The sequence below is a fragment of the Anomaloglossus baeobatrachus genome, chromosome 12 (assembly GCF_048569485.1).
Source record: "Anomaloglossus baeobatrachus isolate aAnoBae1 chromosome 12, aAnoBae1.hap1, whole genome shotgun sequence".
NCBI lineage: Eukaryota > Metazoa > Chordata > Amphibia > Anura > Aromobatidae > Anomaloglossus > Anomaloglossus baeobatrachus.
Window position 1 is genome coordinate 50006772 of NC_134364.1, and position 17162 is coordinate 50023933.

Here is a 17162-nt window from a genome sequence, read left to right on the forward strand (position 1 = left end):
TAGATATTTTTCGTTGGATTTATATTTTTCCTATCCTGGAATTGGTGCGGAGTCCCGTCCTGTCGCTTTATTAAGAAACTGCCTTTTAGCCAGTGACAATTTTTTGATGTGCAGATGGTAGCCATCACCGATCATAGAATTGTGCGGATCGTATCCAGCACCGATCATAGAATTGTGCGGATCGTATCCATCACCGATCATAGAATTGTGCGGATCGTATCCATCACCGATCATAGAATTGTGCGGATCGTATCCAGCACCGATCATAGAATTGTGCGGATCGTATCCATCACCGATCATAGAATTGTGCGGATCGTATCCATCACCGATCATAGAATTGTGCGGATCGTATCCATCACCGATCATAGAATTGTGCGGATGGCATCCATCACCGATCATAGAATTGTGCGGATGGCATCCATCACCGATCATAGAATTGTGCGGATCGTATCCATCACCGATCATAGAATTGTGCGGATCGTATCCATCACCGATCATAGAATTGTGCGGATGGCATCCATCACCGATCATAGAATTGTGCGGATCGTATCCATCACCGATCATAGAATTATGCGGATGGTATCCAGCACCGATCATAGAATTGTGCGGATGGTATCCAGCACCGATCATAGAATTGTGCGGATGGTATCCAGCACCGATCATAGAATTGTGCGGATGGTATCCAGCACCGATCATAGAATTGTGCGGATGGTATCCAGCACCGATCATAGAATTGTGCGGATGGTATCCATCACCGATCATAGAATTGTGCGGATGGCATCCATCACCGATCATAGAATTGTGCGGATCGTATCCATCATCGATCATAGAATTGTGCGGATCGTATCCATCATCGATCATAGAATTGTGCGGATGGCATCCATCACCGATCATAGAATTGTGCGGATGGCATCCATCACCGATCATAGAATTGTGCGGATGGCATCCATCACCGATCATAGAATTGTGCGGATGGCATCCATCACCGATCATAGAATTGTGCGGATGGCATCCATCACCGATCATAGAATTGTGCGGATCGTATCCAGCACCGATCATAGAATTGTGCGGATCGTATCCAGCACCGATCATAGAATTGTGCGGATCGTATCCAGCACCGATCATAGAATTGTGCGGATCGTATCCAGCACCGATCATAGAATTGTGCGGATCGTATCCAGCACCGATCATAGAATTGTGCGGATCGTATCCAGCACCGATCATAGAATTGTGCGGATCGTATCCATCACCGATCATAGAATTGTGCGGATGGTATCCATCACCGATCATAGAATTGTGCGGATCGTATCCATCACCGATCATAGAATTGTGCGGATCGTATCCAGCACCGATCATAGAATTGTGCGGATCGTATCCAGCACCGATCATAGAATTGTGCGGATCGTATCCAGCACCGATCATAGAATTGTGCGGATCGTATCCAGCACCGATCATAGAATTGTGCGGGTGGCATCCATCACCGATCATAGAATTGTGCGGATCGTATCCAGCACCGATCATAGAATTGTGCGGATCGTATCCAGCACCGATCATAGAATTGTGCGGATCGTATCCAGCACCGATCATAGAATTGTGCGGGTGGCATCCATCACCGATCATAGAATTGTGCGGATGGCATCCATCACCGATCATAGAATTGTGCGGATGGCATCCATCACCGATCATAGAATTGTGTGGATCGTATCCATCACCGATCATAGAATTGTGCGGATCGTATCCAGCACCGATCATAGAATTGTGCGGATCGTATCCAGCACCGATCATAGAATTGTGCGGATCGTATCCATCACCGATCATAGAATTGTGCGGATCGTATCCAGCACCGATCATAGAATTGTGCGGATCGTATCCATCACCGATCATAGAATTGTGCGGATCGTATCCAGCACCGATCATAGAATTGTGCGGATCGTATCCAGCACCGATCATAGAATTGTGCGGATCGTATCCATCACCGATCATAGAATTGTGCGGATCGTATCCATCATCGATCATAGAATTGTGCGGATCGTATCCATCACCGATCATAGAATTGTGCGGATGGTATCCATCACCGATCATAGAATTGTGCGGATGGTATCCATCACCGATCATAGAATTGTGCGGATGGTATCCATCACCGATCATAGAATTGTGCGGATGGTATCCATCACCGATCATAGAATTGTGCGGATCGTATCCATCACCGATCATAGAATTGTGCGGATCGTATCCAGCACCGATCATAGAATTGTGCGGATCGTATCCATCACCGATCATAGAATTGTGCGGATCGTATCCATCATCGATCATAGAATTGTGCGGATGGTATCCATCACCGATCATAGAATTGTGCGGATGGTATCCATCACCGATCATAGAATTGTGCGGATCGTATCCATCACCGATCATAGAATTGTGCGGATCGTATCCAGCACCGATCATAGAATTGTGCGGATCGTATCCAGCACCGATCATAGAATTGTGCGGATCGTATCCATCACCGATCATAGAATTGTGCGGATCGTATCCATCACCGATCATAGAATTGTGCGGATCGTATCCATCACCGATCATAGAATTGTGCGGATGGCATCCATCACCGATCATAGAATTGTGCGGATCGTCTCCAGCACCGATCATAGAATTGTGCGGATCGTATCCATCACCGATCATAGAATTGTGCGGATCGTATCCATCACCGATCATAGAATTGTGCGGATCGTATCCATCACCGATCATAGAATTGTGCGGATCGTCTCCAGCACCGATCATAGAATTGTGCGGATCGTATCCATCACCGATCATAGAATTGTGCGGATCGTATCCAGCACCGATCATAGAATTGTGCGGATGGTATCCATCACCGATCATAGAATTGTGCGGATCGTATCCATCACCGATCATAGAATTGTGCGGATCGTATCCATCACCGATCATAGAATTGTGCGGATCGTATCCATCACCGATCATAGAATTGTGCGGATCGTATCCATCACCGATCATAGAATTGTGCGGGTGGCATCCATCACCGATCATAGAATTGTGCGGATCGTATCCATCACCGATCATAGAATTGTGCGGATCGTATCCATCACCGATCATAGAATTGTGCGGATCGTATCCATCACCGATCATAGAATTGTGCGGATCGTATCCAGCACAGATCATAGAATTGTGCGGATCGTATCCAGCACTGATCTCATGCAATTCCTGCTGCCTTTTGCAGACGACCTGTATGTGTTTTTTTTGGGGGGGGTAAATCTGCAAAGTTCACTTGACCTCCTGAATCAATGGAGTCTGAAAACATTGTAAATCTCGCTTCTCTCTCCTTCCATTTAATAACAGGACTTGTGATCCAGTTAGAAAAAGTGAGTTAACCCTTTAGTTAGCAATTCTGTACGCACATGGAGATTTCCACCTGTTCATGTCATTTGTTTTTTTTCCTCTTTCCGGTGGAGGTTTATATCCCCAATGAGTACCTTCGATGTATTCATCTGATGGTATGTTGCTCAACACATAAAAATATACTACATAGCTAGACCTATGGATTGCTGCTTTACATGCTGCCCAAAAAAAAAAAAAAAAAAGTGGCGACTGCCAATATACCAGCCAGATAAAAGCAAAAAAAAAAAAAAAAAAAAAAAAAGTCAGTCATTCATTGGATACGATTGCGCCATGGATCCATTTGCAGTAAAAATGCCAAAACAGAGTTTTAATCCTCAATTTATGGCCGCCAGCAAATTAAACAAACAAATATATAAATATCGGTACATAAAGAATATAGACATCAATCGGTCACAAAAACCTCTCAGAAATGGACGGCAGAATACCACACTGCAGGGGAAGATGGCCGAGACATCTGTTTAGAGTTGAGCAAAATGACTCGCAGGACCCAGAACTGGTGGCCACATCAGGACCAGGGTGGACAACTTGACTATTTTTTTCTCTGGGCTGTTTATCAAAAAATTAAATAAAAATCAGACAAGTTTGAAAACTATAAAATTCCTTATGATAAGTGATCCATGTCTATAGTACAGATATGAAGACCTCATTCACTGCACTGTACGATGACAATTACATTAAATGATCCCTGTAAGTTTCTTCAGCTTCAAGTATATCACGGATACCTTTTTTTTTTTTTGTCCTGTCCATTAAAAAAAAAAAAAGTAAGTGCCTTATTTTACAGTTGTGCTGGAAATCTGGACGGTTGGCGGCCCAGATCAGGGCCCTGTGACCCTCGTTCTATCCGCCAGCCTCTTCTTGTCCACGGTGATGTTGTGATGATTACGAGGGATGATCAAATCTCTCAAATATTCGGCTTCGCGAATATTTGCCAAATAAAATCGCCGCTATTCGACTATTCACGAATACTCGATACACAATGTAAGCCTATGGGAAACCCGAATAACTATTCGGAACTATTCGGGCTTTCCATAGACTTAAGTGGGCTTTACACGCTGCGACATCGCTAGTGATATCGTGAGCGATAGCACCCGCCCACGTCGGTGGCGTGTCACGGGGTGATCACTGCCATAGCGAGCAATATCGCTACGGCAGCGTCACACGCAATTACCTGTTGACCGACGTCGCTCTGGCCGCCGAACAATCTCTCCTTTAAGGGGGAGGTTCGTTCGGCGTCACTAAGCGGCAGGCCCAATAGAAGCGGAGGGGCGGAGATGAGCGGGACGTAACATCCCACCCACCTCCTTCCTCACTGCGGGCGGCTGCAGATACAATGTTGTTCCTCGTTACTGCGGTGTCACACATAGCGATGCGTGCTGCCGCAGGAACGACAAACAACCTGCGTTCCAAATGAGGAACGATTTTTTGAAAATGAACGACGTGTACACGACGAACGATTTGACACCTTTTTGCGATAGTTACTGATCGCAAAAAGGAGTTACACACAACATCGCTAATGAGGCCGGATCTGCGTCACCAACACCGTGACCCCGATGATATCTCGTTAGCAATATCGTTGTGTGTAAATGGGCCTTTACATTGCATATCAAATATTCGCATAGTGGCGACCTATTCGTCGGATATTCGTGAAGCCAAATATTTGAGGTATTCGATCATCCCTAATGATTATCAGAAGAGGAGGACCGGCAGCTGTCAATAACTGCTCCAGTACCCTGGCAGCCAGGAGTCATCACAGCAGTACTATTAAATCTAGTATTAGGGCAGTTTCACGCATTCACGGGCCGACACGGGACCTCCAGACCTGATCTCAGCCTCATTTATGCTAATGAGACTGATGTTGGGTCAGAGGACCGGTCTGGATGTCTCGCCCGTGCTCATTCTACTTCTATCAGTCAGCGCCACCATCTGGTAACCTTACCCCCACCCTAATCCCTTCCTATAAAAGATAGCCCAGCTCCAGTGTGCTTTTTTATTAACCCTTCACTGCCTTATTATATCCAGATCCATGACAACAACTTCCAACCTCCACAATAGCACTATACCCCTAGATCACAATTCTGCTGCCTTGACACTTATCCCTCGGGGCTGTTCTACAGAAAAAGTTACTAGAATTCTCCCATTGTGTTAGCGCTGATTGAGAAGATTTTCAGGTCCCGCCCAAATCGGTAGTCAGTGTCCGCCTGAGCAGCGCGGCACACAGATGACCTCGCGGGGCTATGGATTGCCGATGTGGCATATTAACACCATTGACCCCTGATCAGCGAGAGCACATTTTCCTGCAAAACTAGTCCGATTAGTCTCTAAATGTTCGCCGAAAAGAAAAATACTCCTTGTTATATGTAATTATGGATTTCAATGGGAAATATTGTTAATATTTAAAGAGTAAGTGAATGTACGGCCAGAGCACCGCTCCCTATAGAAGTGCGTTAATCTACAATACCGCGCCACAATACACAAAAGCTGCAGCCGCCTAACATAGAAAGTAGATGAAATTAACCAAATGAAACGTCTAGAAGAGATAACACATGCTTTGTAAATAATATTTATGGCTAAACGATTCCCTGTAACCGAATCCTTCATAAATTATGTAGGATCCGCTCTAACCCACAATGGGGATTAATTAATGCATGACGATGGAGAGACATCGATTACAGAGGCTCATCCGGATGGGAGAAAAGAAAGAGCCACGAGTTCAGAAAAAGGTAGGAAAAAACTAACCAGGATCCATCCAGCGCAGGACAGGCAGGATAACAAGTGGCGACTGCTAGTGATGAGCGGGCACTACCATGCTCGGGTGCTCAGTACTCGTAACTAGTGATGAGCGGGCACTACCATGCTCGGGTGCTCTGTACTGGTAACTAGTGATGAGCGGGCACTACCATGCTCAGGTGCTCAGTACTGGTAACTAGTGATGAGCGGGCACTACCATGCTCAGGTGCTCAGTACTCGTAACTAGTGATGAGCGGGCACTACCATGCTCGGGTGCTCTGTACTGGTAACTAGTGATGAGCGGGCACTACCATGCTCAGGTGCTCAGTACTCGTAACTAGTGATGAGCGAGCACTACCATGCTCAGGTGCTCAGTAAACGTCTGCCTGTAGTATGCCCCAATGACGCCTCAGAATGGCAAAAACTCTGTCATTCTGATCGTCATAAGAGCCTATGAGTCTTGTGCAAGATTCAGTTGCAGATTTCTCACGTGGAGTCAGGAGGTCTCTCCTGTTAGTATCCCGCGCCGACCTATAAGCTGTTTTGATGACATAGGAGGGATAACCTCTTGCTCTGAACCGGTCACCAAGTTGCTGAGCTTGATTGTTAAATTCGCTAAGGGATGAACAGTTCCTTCTGACACGAAGGAACTGTCCCTTTGGTATTCCCTTGCGTAGGGGTAGGGGGTGATAGCTTTCCCATCTTAGGAGACTGTTTGTGGCTGTTGGTTTGCGGTAAACACTCGTGCCCAGAGTACCATCTTCATATTTCATTATTTTTGTGTCCAGAAAGGTCAAGCTATCCCCTCCTATTTCGTATGTAAATTTTAGGCCTAACTGATTGATGTTGAGTTTGGCAACAAATTCCTGAAAAGACCTTGCATCCCCCGTCCAGAGGACGAGGATGTCATCAATGTAACGACCCCAGAACATAATCTGGGGTCCCCATATGACATCCCCGTCCCCAAAGACCACCCTATCCTCCCACCAGCCCAGGAATATAGTAGGCGGTGCACACCCCTTGTCCCCTGTCCACCTTCAAGACCTTACTTAGTTATCACTAAGCACGACTTGTTGATGTCTTTACTTCTGGGTATTATTCCAGAATTCAGTATTATTTTAGTATTTTAATAGTATTAATAAAAGTGACGTCTTAGAGAGAATTTTTTCTGGTTTTCAAGTGATCCTCTATTCTAATACAAATAAAATTGGTTCAGGTGCTCAGTACTCGTAACTAGTGATGAGTGGGCACTACCATGCTCGGGTGCTCAGTACTGGTAACTAGTGATGAGCGTGCACTACCATGCTCAGGTGCTCTGTACTCGTAACTAGTGATGAGCGGGCACTACCATGCTCAGGTGCTCAGTACTCGTAACTAGTGATGAGCGGGCACTACCATGCTCGGGTGCACAGTACTCGTAACTAGTGATGAGCGAGCACTACCATGCTCAGGTGCTCTGTACTCGTAACTAGTGATGAGCGGGCACTACCATGCTCGGGTGCTCAGTACTCGTAACTAGTGATGAGCGGGCACTACCATGCTCGGGTGCTCAGTACTCGTAACTAGTGATGAGCGGGCACTACCATGCTCAGGTGCTCAGTACTCGTAACTAGTGATGAGCGGGCACTACCATGCTCGTGTGCTCAGTACTCGTAACTAGTGATGAGCGGACACTACCATCCTCAGGAGGTCTGTATTTGAAACTAGAAGTCGGACACTCGGACGGGCTAGACTTGTGTGCCAAGTATAATGGAAGTCAATGGGGAAGATCTTCCAGAAGAAAGCTTGAGTTCCCCATTGACTTCCATTATACTTGGGACACTCGGATGGGCGTGACTCGTGTACCGACTGCTGGTTTCAAATACAGACCTCTCAAGCATGGTAGTGCTCATTATCACTAGTTACAATTACAGAGCATGGCAGTGCCCACTCATCACTAGCAACTGTCAATTCTCGGGTCAGATGTAAGACTACTTTTACTGTATACTGTCCTTCCAGGGGTCTCAAGAGGTGGTCTGAGACGAGTCAACCCCGATTAGTGAGGGCTCAGACCTTTAAGACTTACCTCTTCTGTTGAATTAACATATTAAAACTTTGAAGAAAAAAAAAAATGTGCTGAGGCTGGAGATTCTTAAGTTAGATAAGTTTATCTACTTTTGACTTCTTTTATGTGCACATCTTTTATCCATTAATGGGTATGCCAAGATCTAAAAGATATGCACAGACCCTGAGACTTTGCTGGAATCAGGAAGAGTCTTCTGCTTCAACGTGTCACTTCCTGGGCTCCTTTGTCATTTTGATACAATCCCTGTTTTCTCTGATGCAGATCGAGTAGAACTCAGAATGCGGAGATGTATAACCCCACCCGCACCACTGATTGGCTTAAAGCTGCTAATCAGTGTTGGGGGCGGGGTTACACAAAGCAGGAGGACTAGTACTCACGAAACACCTAGTCCTGTAGTGATAATCTCTTGCTGATAAAACACTGGATTTTATTAAATAAAGTCCCTTAGCAGTCAATGTAATAATACCAAGTCTTCAAGAGAGACATTTTTTCCAAAGTAAGGTCACAATTTACATGCTGCTAGTGAAATCCTACGATTAGCGCTAAGGTTCAACAGCACAAGTAATATATCATGTGGCTGCATGCCATGTATATAGGGGACAGGAGAGGGGACAGGGTTGCATCTTATGTTCTATATACTGTCTCACCTCCTCTGTAGGACTGTGTGAGATCGCACAAGGCTGCAAACTACCAGCGCTGCTTCCTTTATTCCTGATAAACAGATCCTGCGTACCAAAATTAGACAAGTTAATCCATGCAGAAGGCGACCAATGGCATACAGCATACAGGTATAGCGACCCCGTCCCCAGCAATATACCCTAGAATATACAGTATATGCTCATTCGGTCATTGGAACCATACAGATTTTAATTCCTTTTAATTATGTAGGTTTTGGTTTTTCTATATTGTTGAAATAGTTGAGTATAAGCAGCTGTACATAGGGGCCAAACACCATCAATACATTCAAGAATACCCACTGCTCTGGCAAAAATTAAGAGACCGCTGCAAAATTGGCCGTTTTTCTGATTTTTCTCAATATAGAATGAAAGAATTTAGATTTCACTCCAAAATATACCTATAAACTACTGACAACGTCTCCGAATTTCCAAGCAATACATTTTGGATTTATTTTCTGAAAATGAGAAAATGGTCAAAATAACAAAACAATGCACAGTGCTCTCACACCTCAAATAATGCAAAGAAAACAAGTTAATCATTTACAAACAACAATACTAATGTTATAACTGAGGAAGAGATCAGAAATCAATATTTTGTGGAATAACCATGATTTTTAATCACAGTTTTCATTGTGTCTTAGCTGCTTTCCACCAGTCTTTCACACCGCTTTTGGGTGACCTTATGCCACTCCTGGTGCAAAAATGTAAGCAGTTCTTTGTTTGATGGCTTGTGACTATCCATCTTCCTCTGGATTACATTCCAGAGGTTTTCAATGGGGTTCAGGTCTGGAGATTGGGCTGGCCATGACAGGGTTTGGATGTGGTCCTTCATCCACACATTAATTGACCTAGCTGTATGGCATGGTGCACTGTCCTTTTTAGCTTTGCCCAACACCTTGTCGTCCAATGGTTAGACGGAGACCTGGAGAGATGTACAAGCCACAGTGTCTTGCACCCACTGAGAAATTGGTGGAGGATCAGTGATGATCTGAGGATGCTTCAGCAAGGCTGGAATTGAGCAGATTAAGGACATCTGAAACAAGCCACATACAAGGTTATCCCGGAAAAACAGTTGCTTCCTTCTGCTCAGGCAATGTTCCCCAACTTTGAGGACTGGATTTTCCAGCAGGACAATGCGCCATACCACACAGCTAGGTCAATCAATGTGTGGATGACGGACCACCATATCAAAACCCTGTCATGGCCAGCCCTATCTCCAGACCTGAACCCCATTGAAAACCTCTGGAATGTAATCAAGAGGAAGATGGATAGTCACAAGCCATAAAACAAAGAAGAACTGCTTACATTTTTGCACCAGGAGTGGCATAAGGTCACCCAAAAGCAGTGTGACCGACTGGTGGAAAGCAGTGATCAGAAATCAATATTTTGTGGAATAACCATGATTTTTAAACTCTTCCTGAGGTAAAACATTATTAGTATTGTTGTTTTCTAAATGATTATGAACTTGTTTTCTTTGCATTATTTGAGGTGTGAAAGCAATGCATTGTTTTGTTATTTTGACCATTTCTCATTTTCAGAAAATAAATATAAAATGTATTGCTTGGAAATTCGGAGACGTTGTCAGTAGTTTATAGAATAAGAGAACAATTTACATTTAAAAAAAAAAAAAAAATCAGGAAAACCTGAATTTTGCAGTGGTCTCATTTTTTATATACAGCTCTGGCAAAAATCATGAGCAAGGCATAAATACCAATACAAAATATACACTTTGACTTTTGTATTTTTATTGGATAATGAATATATAAAAATAGACATAAAATACTAAAAGGGGGGTAAGTGATAATAACAACACTCACTTGTGTGAATACTACAAATCAGTCTAGTGAGTGCACAATCAAAGCATTAAGGACGGATAGTCAAAAAGGTACAAGCCAAAATGGCAAGTGCTGTGTAAGTTAAAGCTCTTTTTTTAAAAAAAAAAAAAAAGTACATACAAGTAAAGTAGAGAGTGATCTCACATGAACATACATAATGATAAAAAGGTGTGCTACATATCACTGTGCATTATCAAAGAAAACACACCCAACGCACGGTTCGCATCAGGCTTAGTCAAAGGGTCTGACTTTTGTAGGTCCATTTTTGTGTTTTTAATTGGTAGGTTATCCACTAAAGTATGTATGTCTTGATTTTGAGACTTGCACATTTTCTATTTCCACAAAAAAAAATATATATATATACACACATGCATACACATACATACATATACACACATACACAAAGTATATATACAGTGCAGACCAAAGGTTTGGATACACCTTCTCATTCAAAGAGTTTTCTTTATTTTCAGGACTCTGAAAATTGTAGATTCACATTGAAGGCATCAAAACTATGAATTAACACATGTGGAATGAAATACTGAATAAAAAAGTGTGAAACTGAAAATATGTCTTATATTCTAGGTTCTTCAATGTAGCCACCTTTTGCTTTGATTACTGCTTTGCACACTCTTGGTATTCTCTTGATGAGCTTCAAGAGGTAGCCACCGGAAATGGTTTTCCAACAGTCTTGAAGGAGTTCCCAGAAATGCTTAGCACTTGTTGGCCCTTTTGCCTTCACTCTGCGGTCCAGCTCACCCCAAACCATCTCGATTGGGTTCAGGTCTGGTGACTGTGGAGGCCAGGTCATCTGGCGTAGCACCCCATCACTCTCCTTCTTAGTCATATAACTCTTACACAGCCTGGAGGTGTGTTTGGGGTCATTGTCCTGTTGAAAAATAAATGACGGTCCAACTAAACGCAAACCGGATGGAATAGCACGCCTCTGCAAGATGCTGTGGTAGCCATGCTGATTCTGTATGCCTTCAATTTTCAATAAATCCCCCACACCGTCACCAGCAAAGCCCCCCCACACCATCACACCTCCTCCTTCATGCTTCACGGTGGGAACCAGCCATGTAGAGTCCATCCATTCACCTTTTCTACAAAGACACGGTGGTTGGATCCAAAGATCTCAAATTTGAACTCATCAGACCAAAGCACAGATTTCCACTGGTCTAATGTCCATTCCTTGTGTTCTTTAGCCCAAACAAGTCTCTTCTGCTTGTTGCCCGTCCTTAGCAGTGGTTTCCTAGCAGCTATTTTACCATGAAGGCCTGCTGCACAAAGTCTCCTCTTAACAGTTGTTCTAGAGATGTGTCTGCTGCTAGACCTCTGTGTGGCATTGAACTGGTCTCTAATCTGAGCTGCTGTTAACCTGCGATTTCTGAGGCTGGTCACTCAGATGAACTTATCCTCCGCAGCGGAGGTGACTTTGTCTTCCTTTCCTGGGGCGGTCCTCATGTGAGCCAGTGTTTTTGTAGCGTTTGATGGTTTTTGCCACTGCACTTGGGGACACTTTCAAAGTTTTCCCAATTTTTCGGACTGACTGACCTTCATTTCTTAAAGTAATGATGGCCACTCGTTTTTCTTTACTTAGAATGTGTATTATGGCAAGAAAAAAGCAGCTAACAGTCTATTCAGTAGGACTATCAGCTGTGTATCCACCAGACTTCTGCACAACACAACTGATGGTCCCAACCCCATTTATAAGGCAACAAATCCCACTTATTAAACCTGACAGGGCACACCTGTGAAGTGAAAACTATTTCCGGTGACTACCTCTTGAAGCTCATCAAGAGAATGCCAAGAGTGTGCAAAGCAGTAATCAAAGCAAAAGGTGGCTACTTTGAAGAACCTAGAATATAAGACATATTTTCAGTTGTTTCACACTTTTTTTTAAGTATTTCATTCCACATGTGTTAATTCATAGTTTTGATGCCTTCAATGTGAATCTACAACTTTCAGAGTGATGAAAATAAAGAAAACTCTTTGAATATATAAACTCTTTTCTATATGAATTAATGGATTCCTCCTCAGGTCACGTGATCTCATTGTGACCAGTGTCTGCCTTTCTTTTCTCTCATGGGGCTTGCCATCTCGCTTATCACAGTTACTGATTATGGTAGCACAGCTCTTATCACACAACATTATGACAGTTCAGCCTCTCTGTCTTTCTCTGTAGTCTCCTAAATGAGCTAATATGCAGTCAATTATTTTTGTTCCCTTATTGGCTCTAGTTGTCCATCTCTGATGATGTATCATGTCATTGATAGATTGATAGAGCATAAAGGAATCAAGGTGATGCTGAAAAAGTAAGTACATGTTTTGAGAAATGAAGTGTAAAGAGTATCATAGGCAAGGTGAGCGTAATATCACATGAAAATTTACATAACGCACAGTGACATGGAGTACACTTTTATCATTATCAAAGAAAACGCATCCAATGCATGTTTCGCATCAGGCTTCATCAGGGGGTCTGACTTTTGCATGTCTGTTTTTGTGTTTTTAATTGTCATGTTACCCAGTAAAGTATATGCTTTCTATTGATATTGTATACAGTATTTCCAGCATCGAAGGCATGCATATGCAAGAACAAAAGGTCTACACTTTGTCCAAAACTGAAGAAGATATTCCCCATTAATACATATTGGGTACAGTATATACACACACCCCATGCATGATGGAGTCAAGTTAAACCTCGGGAGAGGACTAACCCTCGTTTGAGAGGAGCGGTGGATTCCATTCTCAGCAAGACAGCGAGCAGTAGAATTTTTTTTATAGGTCTTAAGTAAAGACGAGCTTCCCCCAGAGAAGGCGCACGGAGCACAGACAGCCCTTCATTTAGTGGTCAGACAGTACAACACAGACTGTATATTATATATACGGCTGTATGGTAATAGATAAAAACATAAAAGAGGAAGGAGAAAGAATGCAGAGAACTTTTTATAGAGGAAGCTGTAAAAGCATCGCTGCGACAAATCAACACCAACTACACAAGACACAGGGAAGCGTCTCGGTTACAAGTGGTCAACGATTCTTATTGGCCTAGTCCTTAAGAGATTCTGGGGAATTTGTGTGATGACAGTTACAAAGCCTGTCGGGGTAATTGGCCTAATCATGCAGAAAATAACGAATGTAGCTACACCATCTAATTCATACAAGGAATCTTTCAGCATAATGCAGGGACAGAGACCCATATTCCAGTGATGTGTCACTTATTAGACTTTGTTGTAGTTTCACTACAATCAGTGTTTTATCAGCAGGATATTATCACTGCAGGACTAGGTATTCCTGTAGAGCAGCCAGGCTAATCTGTGTACACCCACCAATGATTGGTAGCTTGTGACAATATACAGTGTACACAGGAAGCTGCCAATCAGGGGTGTGGGTGGGGTTATATACAGCTCAGCATTCCAAGCTTTGCTACATCATCTACAGCAGAGAAAACAGGGATTGTATTAAAACTGGACCAAGCAGCCCAGTAAATGACACATAGCTGGAATGTCACACTTGCCAGGTGTAGCAAGCAAGGCAAGGTGCATTCAGACCTACGTGCGTCTAAAGCACAAAAAAAAAACCCCCACACGAAAAGGGGAGCACCGGGGAGACACAAACAACGGGAGGCCCTGGAACTAGTGAGAGGGGTAGGTGGGCACCTCCTAGTTTCACCAGCAAGTGTTCCTTCTCTCCTGATCAGTCCCTATACAGTCTCCACAACTCTTGCTGAACAGGAACCTGGGATCCTTGGAAGACCCTGTAGTAACCCTGACTAGTGAGGGGCAGGTGGGGTTCACTACACATTACCGCTGCACTAAAAACACACCAGGGAAGCAAACACAAACAGGGGGGAAAATAAAGAATCAAAAAGGATATAGCCTGAGCACAGGAGATAGACTAGCAGAACCTTCCTCAAAGGCGGCCAGGACACAAATGAGTTTGTATCTTCAGTAGGGAATGCTGGGATACAGCAATATTTGAAGCTGAAGGGCGTGACTACTGAGTAAGTGCTAATGGAGGGTTAGGTCTGGCTCGACCGGATCAGGTGGTGCTAAACAGTCAAAAAACTCAAGAGAATGTAGAGACTATAGCACACAGAAAAATGGAGAAAGTTTAGTGGTTTTTCAATGCTTTTTTCATAGTGTCAATACAGAAAAAAATCCAAAAGAGTATCAATCCTATCAATCCTTTAGATGCTTTAAATGCTGTAGCTTCATGGTCAAACACAAAAATGCAGCCAAAAAAAAAAAAAAAAAAAAGCAACATGTGCACAGCAAATCTGAAATCTCAGACTTTGCTGGGGAAGGAAAAGCATGCAATTTGTGGTGACTAAAAGATCACCGCAAACTGCCCCCGAAAAAGCATAAACTGCACTGTACGCATGGGGCCTTAGTTGAGCCAACTGCTCTTCCATGTCCACAGAATGATTATTGTTCCATGCATACTGAACACTCCACTCGTATATTTACACCGGGCGACACGCCGGCCAGGGCCCACACCGGGGCAACACGCCGGCCAGGGCCCACACCGGGGCAACACGCCGGCCAGGGCCCACACCGGGGCGACACGCCGGCCAGGGCCCGCACCGGGGCAACACGCCGGCGAGAGCGATTATTTAAGCAAACATTAAAATTATTTAAATTGCAATATCCTTCTCTGCCCACCTTTGTCCCTATCTGCATTAGATAGTCGGCTGGTCCTGCTGAAACCGGCAAATTTACCTTCTCATCTTTCATCTCGTATATAAAGGCCGTCAGTGCAGCCTGCAGCACATGTATCAGCTGCCTCATATTGTGGGCTAACAGGAAACCTATTATAATTGTTTTTTCTTAAAGAGGTTGCCCCCTACTTTTACATTAATGCCCTATTCTTAGGACAAGTCATCAATGTCAGATCAGCTGGGGCCCGACACCTCGCACCCCGGGTCAGCTGTTCTTGGTGCCGGCGGCAGCAGCAGGCAGCCAGAAATGCTCAGTTCCGGAGCTGCTCCATCTTCTATGATCAATAAGGCCCTGTGCGCACTGGAAAACGGAATGTTCTTAAGAAAATTCCGCAGGGTCTGAAAGATTACCGCATGCGGTTTGCCGCAGGTTGGTACATGAGTTTTAATGCATTCAATGCAATAAAGCACATTGAAAAAAAAAAGAAAAGAAAAAAAAAAAAAGTCATTTCCTTCTGAGATAGATAGATAAATAGACAGATCAATCAACAATCGACACGCTGCAGTTCTCGCGAGCGGTAGTGTGTTCACATTACCGGCCGTGAGAAATGACCTGTGGTTACCTCTGCATGCTACTTGCGAGGCTGCATTCTGTACAGTGTGAGTCGCGGCTGGATGCAAGCGTCGTGGGACCTCGGTGGATTACGCCGGAGCTGTGTGTTGGGGGGGGGGGGGGTTAATAAAGGGGTGAAAGAGGGGTTTTTTTGTGTTTTATTTAACATAAAGGATTTTTCGGTGTGTGTTTATTCACTTAACCTACGGGTTAATCATGAAAGTTGTCTAATAGACGCTGCCATGATTTAGCCTGGAGTTAAATGGCGGCGATCTGCTGCCATTAACTCGTTATTACCCCGAATTGCCACCGCATGACGGCAATTGTGAAGAGCCGGGGGACACTCCGGGACTGCCGCATAATGGATGCGCCAGTCCCGGGGCAGCTGCGGCTGATATTCTCGGCTCCGGGAGGGGGGGGGGGGGGGGGATAACCCTGGCCCTCCCCAGCCTGAGAATACCGGGCCGCCGCTGTGTGTTTACCTGGCTGGACGGTAAAAATACAGTGGAGCCCATGCTTTTTTTTTTGTAATATGTATGTTTGATTTCTATGTGTATTCTATGTGTAGTGTGTGTGTGTGTGTGTGTGTGTGTGTGTATAGTGTGTGTGTGTGTGTGTGTGTGTGTGTGTGTGTGTGTGTGTGTGTGTGTGTGTGTGTGTGTGTGTGTGTGTGTGTGTGTGTGTGTGTGTGTGTGTGTGTGTGTGTGATGTGTGTGTGTGTGATCTGCTCCGCTTCCTCTTCCTGGTATAATGACATCACTTCCCTGCAAACCGCAGGCAGCGATGAACATTACCGCAGGTAAACCGCGAAATACCGGAGGGAATAACGCAGGAAAACGCAATGAACCGCACAGAATTTGCTGCCTGCGTTATTCCCTGCGGGATTTCACGATTACATTGCAGTCAAGCCGCAGCGACAAGCAGAAAAGAAGTGACATGCAATTGTTTTTGCTGTGGGAATCCCGCAGCAAAACATGCAGCTGTCAAAATCCGCATCGTGCGCACAGCTTTTTTTTCCCCATAGGATTTGCTGGTGATTCAATGAAGAGATGTTATGAACATAACATGCAGCGAAACCACAGGAAATCCGCGGCAAAAACCGGCAAGTGCGCACAGGGCCTAAGAGGCAGATGTGCAGTACTCAGCTGCTACCAGAAGACGGGGCAGCTCCAGAACT

The 17162-nt window shown here is 44.3% G+C and overlaps 1 protein-coding gene and 1 long non-coding RNA gene across 5 annotated transcripts in view; one reads left to right on the forward strand and one right to left on the reverse strand.

Annotated features, from left to right (window-relative positions):
- Window positions 1-17162, forward strand: part of LOC142258648 (uncharacterized) — a 297016-nt gene that overhangs the window by 240313 nt on the left and 39541 nt on the right. The window contains exon 4 of one of the 3 annotated variants that reach the window (XR_012727830.1): window positions 6018-6122. The exons of the other annotated variants lie outside the window; for them this stretch is intronic. This is a non-coding gene — a long non-coding RNA (uncharacterized LOC142258648). Of the gene's footprint in view, window positions 1-6017; window positions 6123-17162 lie in introns of those variants that run through there. 3 annotated transcript variants of the gene reach the window in all.
- The window catches only part of PELI2 (pellino E3 ubiquitin protein ligase family member 2), an 82894-nt gene that overhangs the window by 7989 nt on the left and 57743 nt on the right, over window positions 1-17162 (reverse strand). The window contains exon 3 of one of the 2 annotated variants that reach the window (XM_075331284.1): window positions 8848-8925. The exons of the other annotated variant lie outside the window; for it this stretch is intronic. Within the exon in view, the coding sequence (XP_075187399.1) occupies window positions 8848-8925 (78 nt within the window). The remainder of the gene's footprint in view (window positions 1-8847; window positions 8926-17162) is intronic. 2 annotated transcript variants of the gene reach the window in all.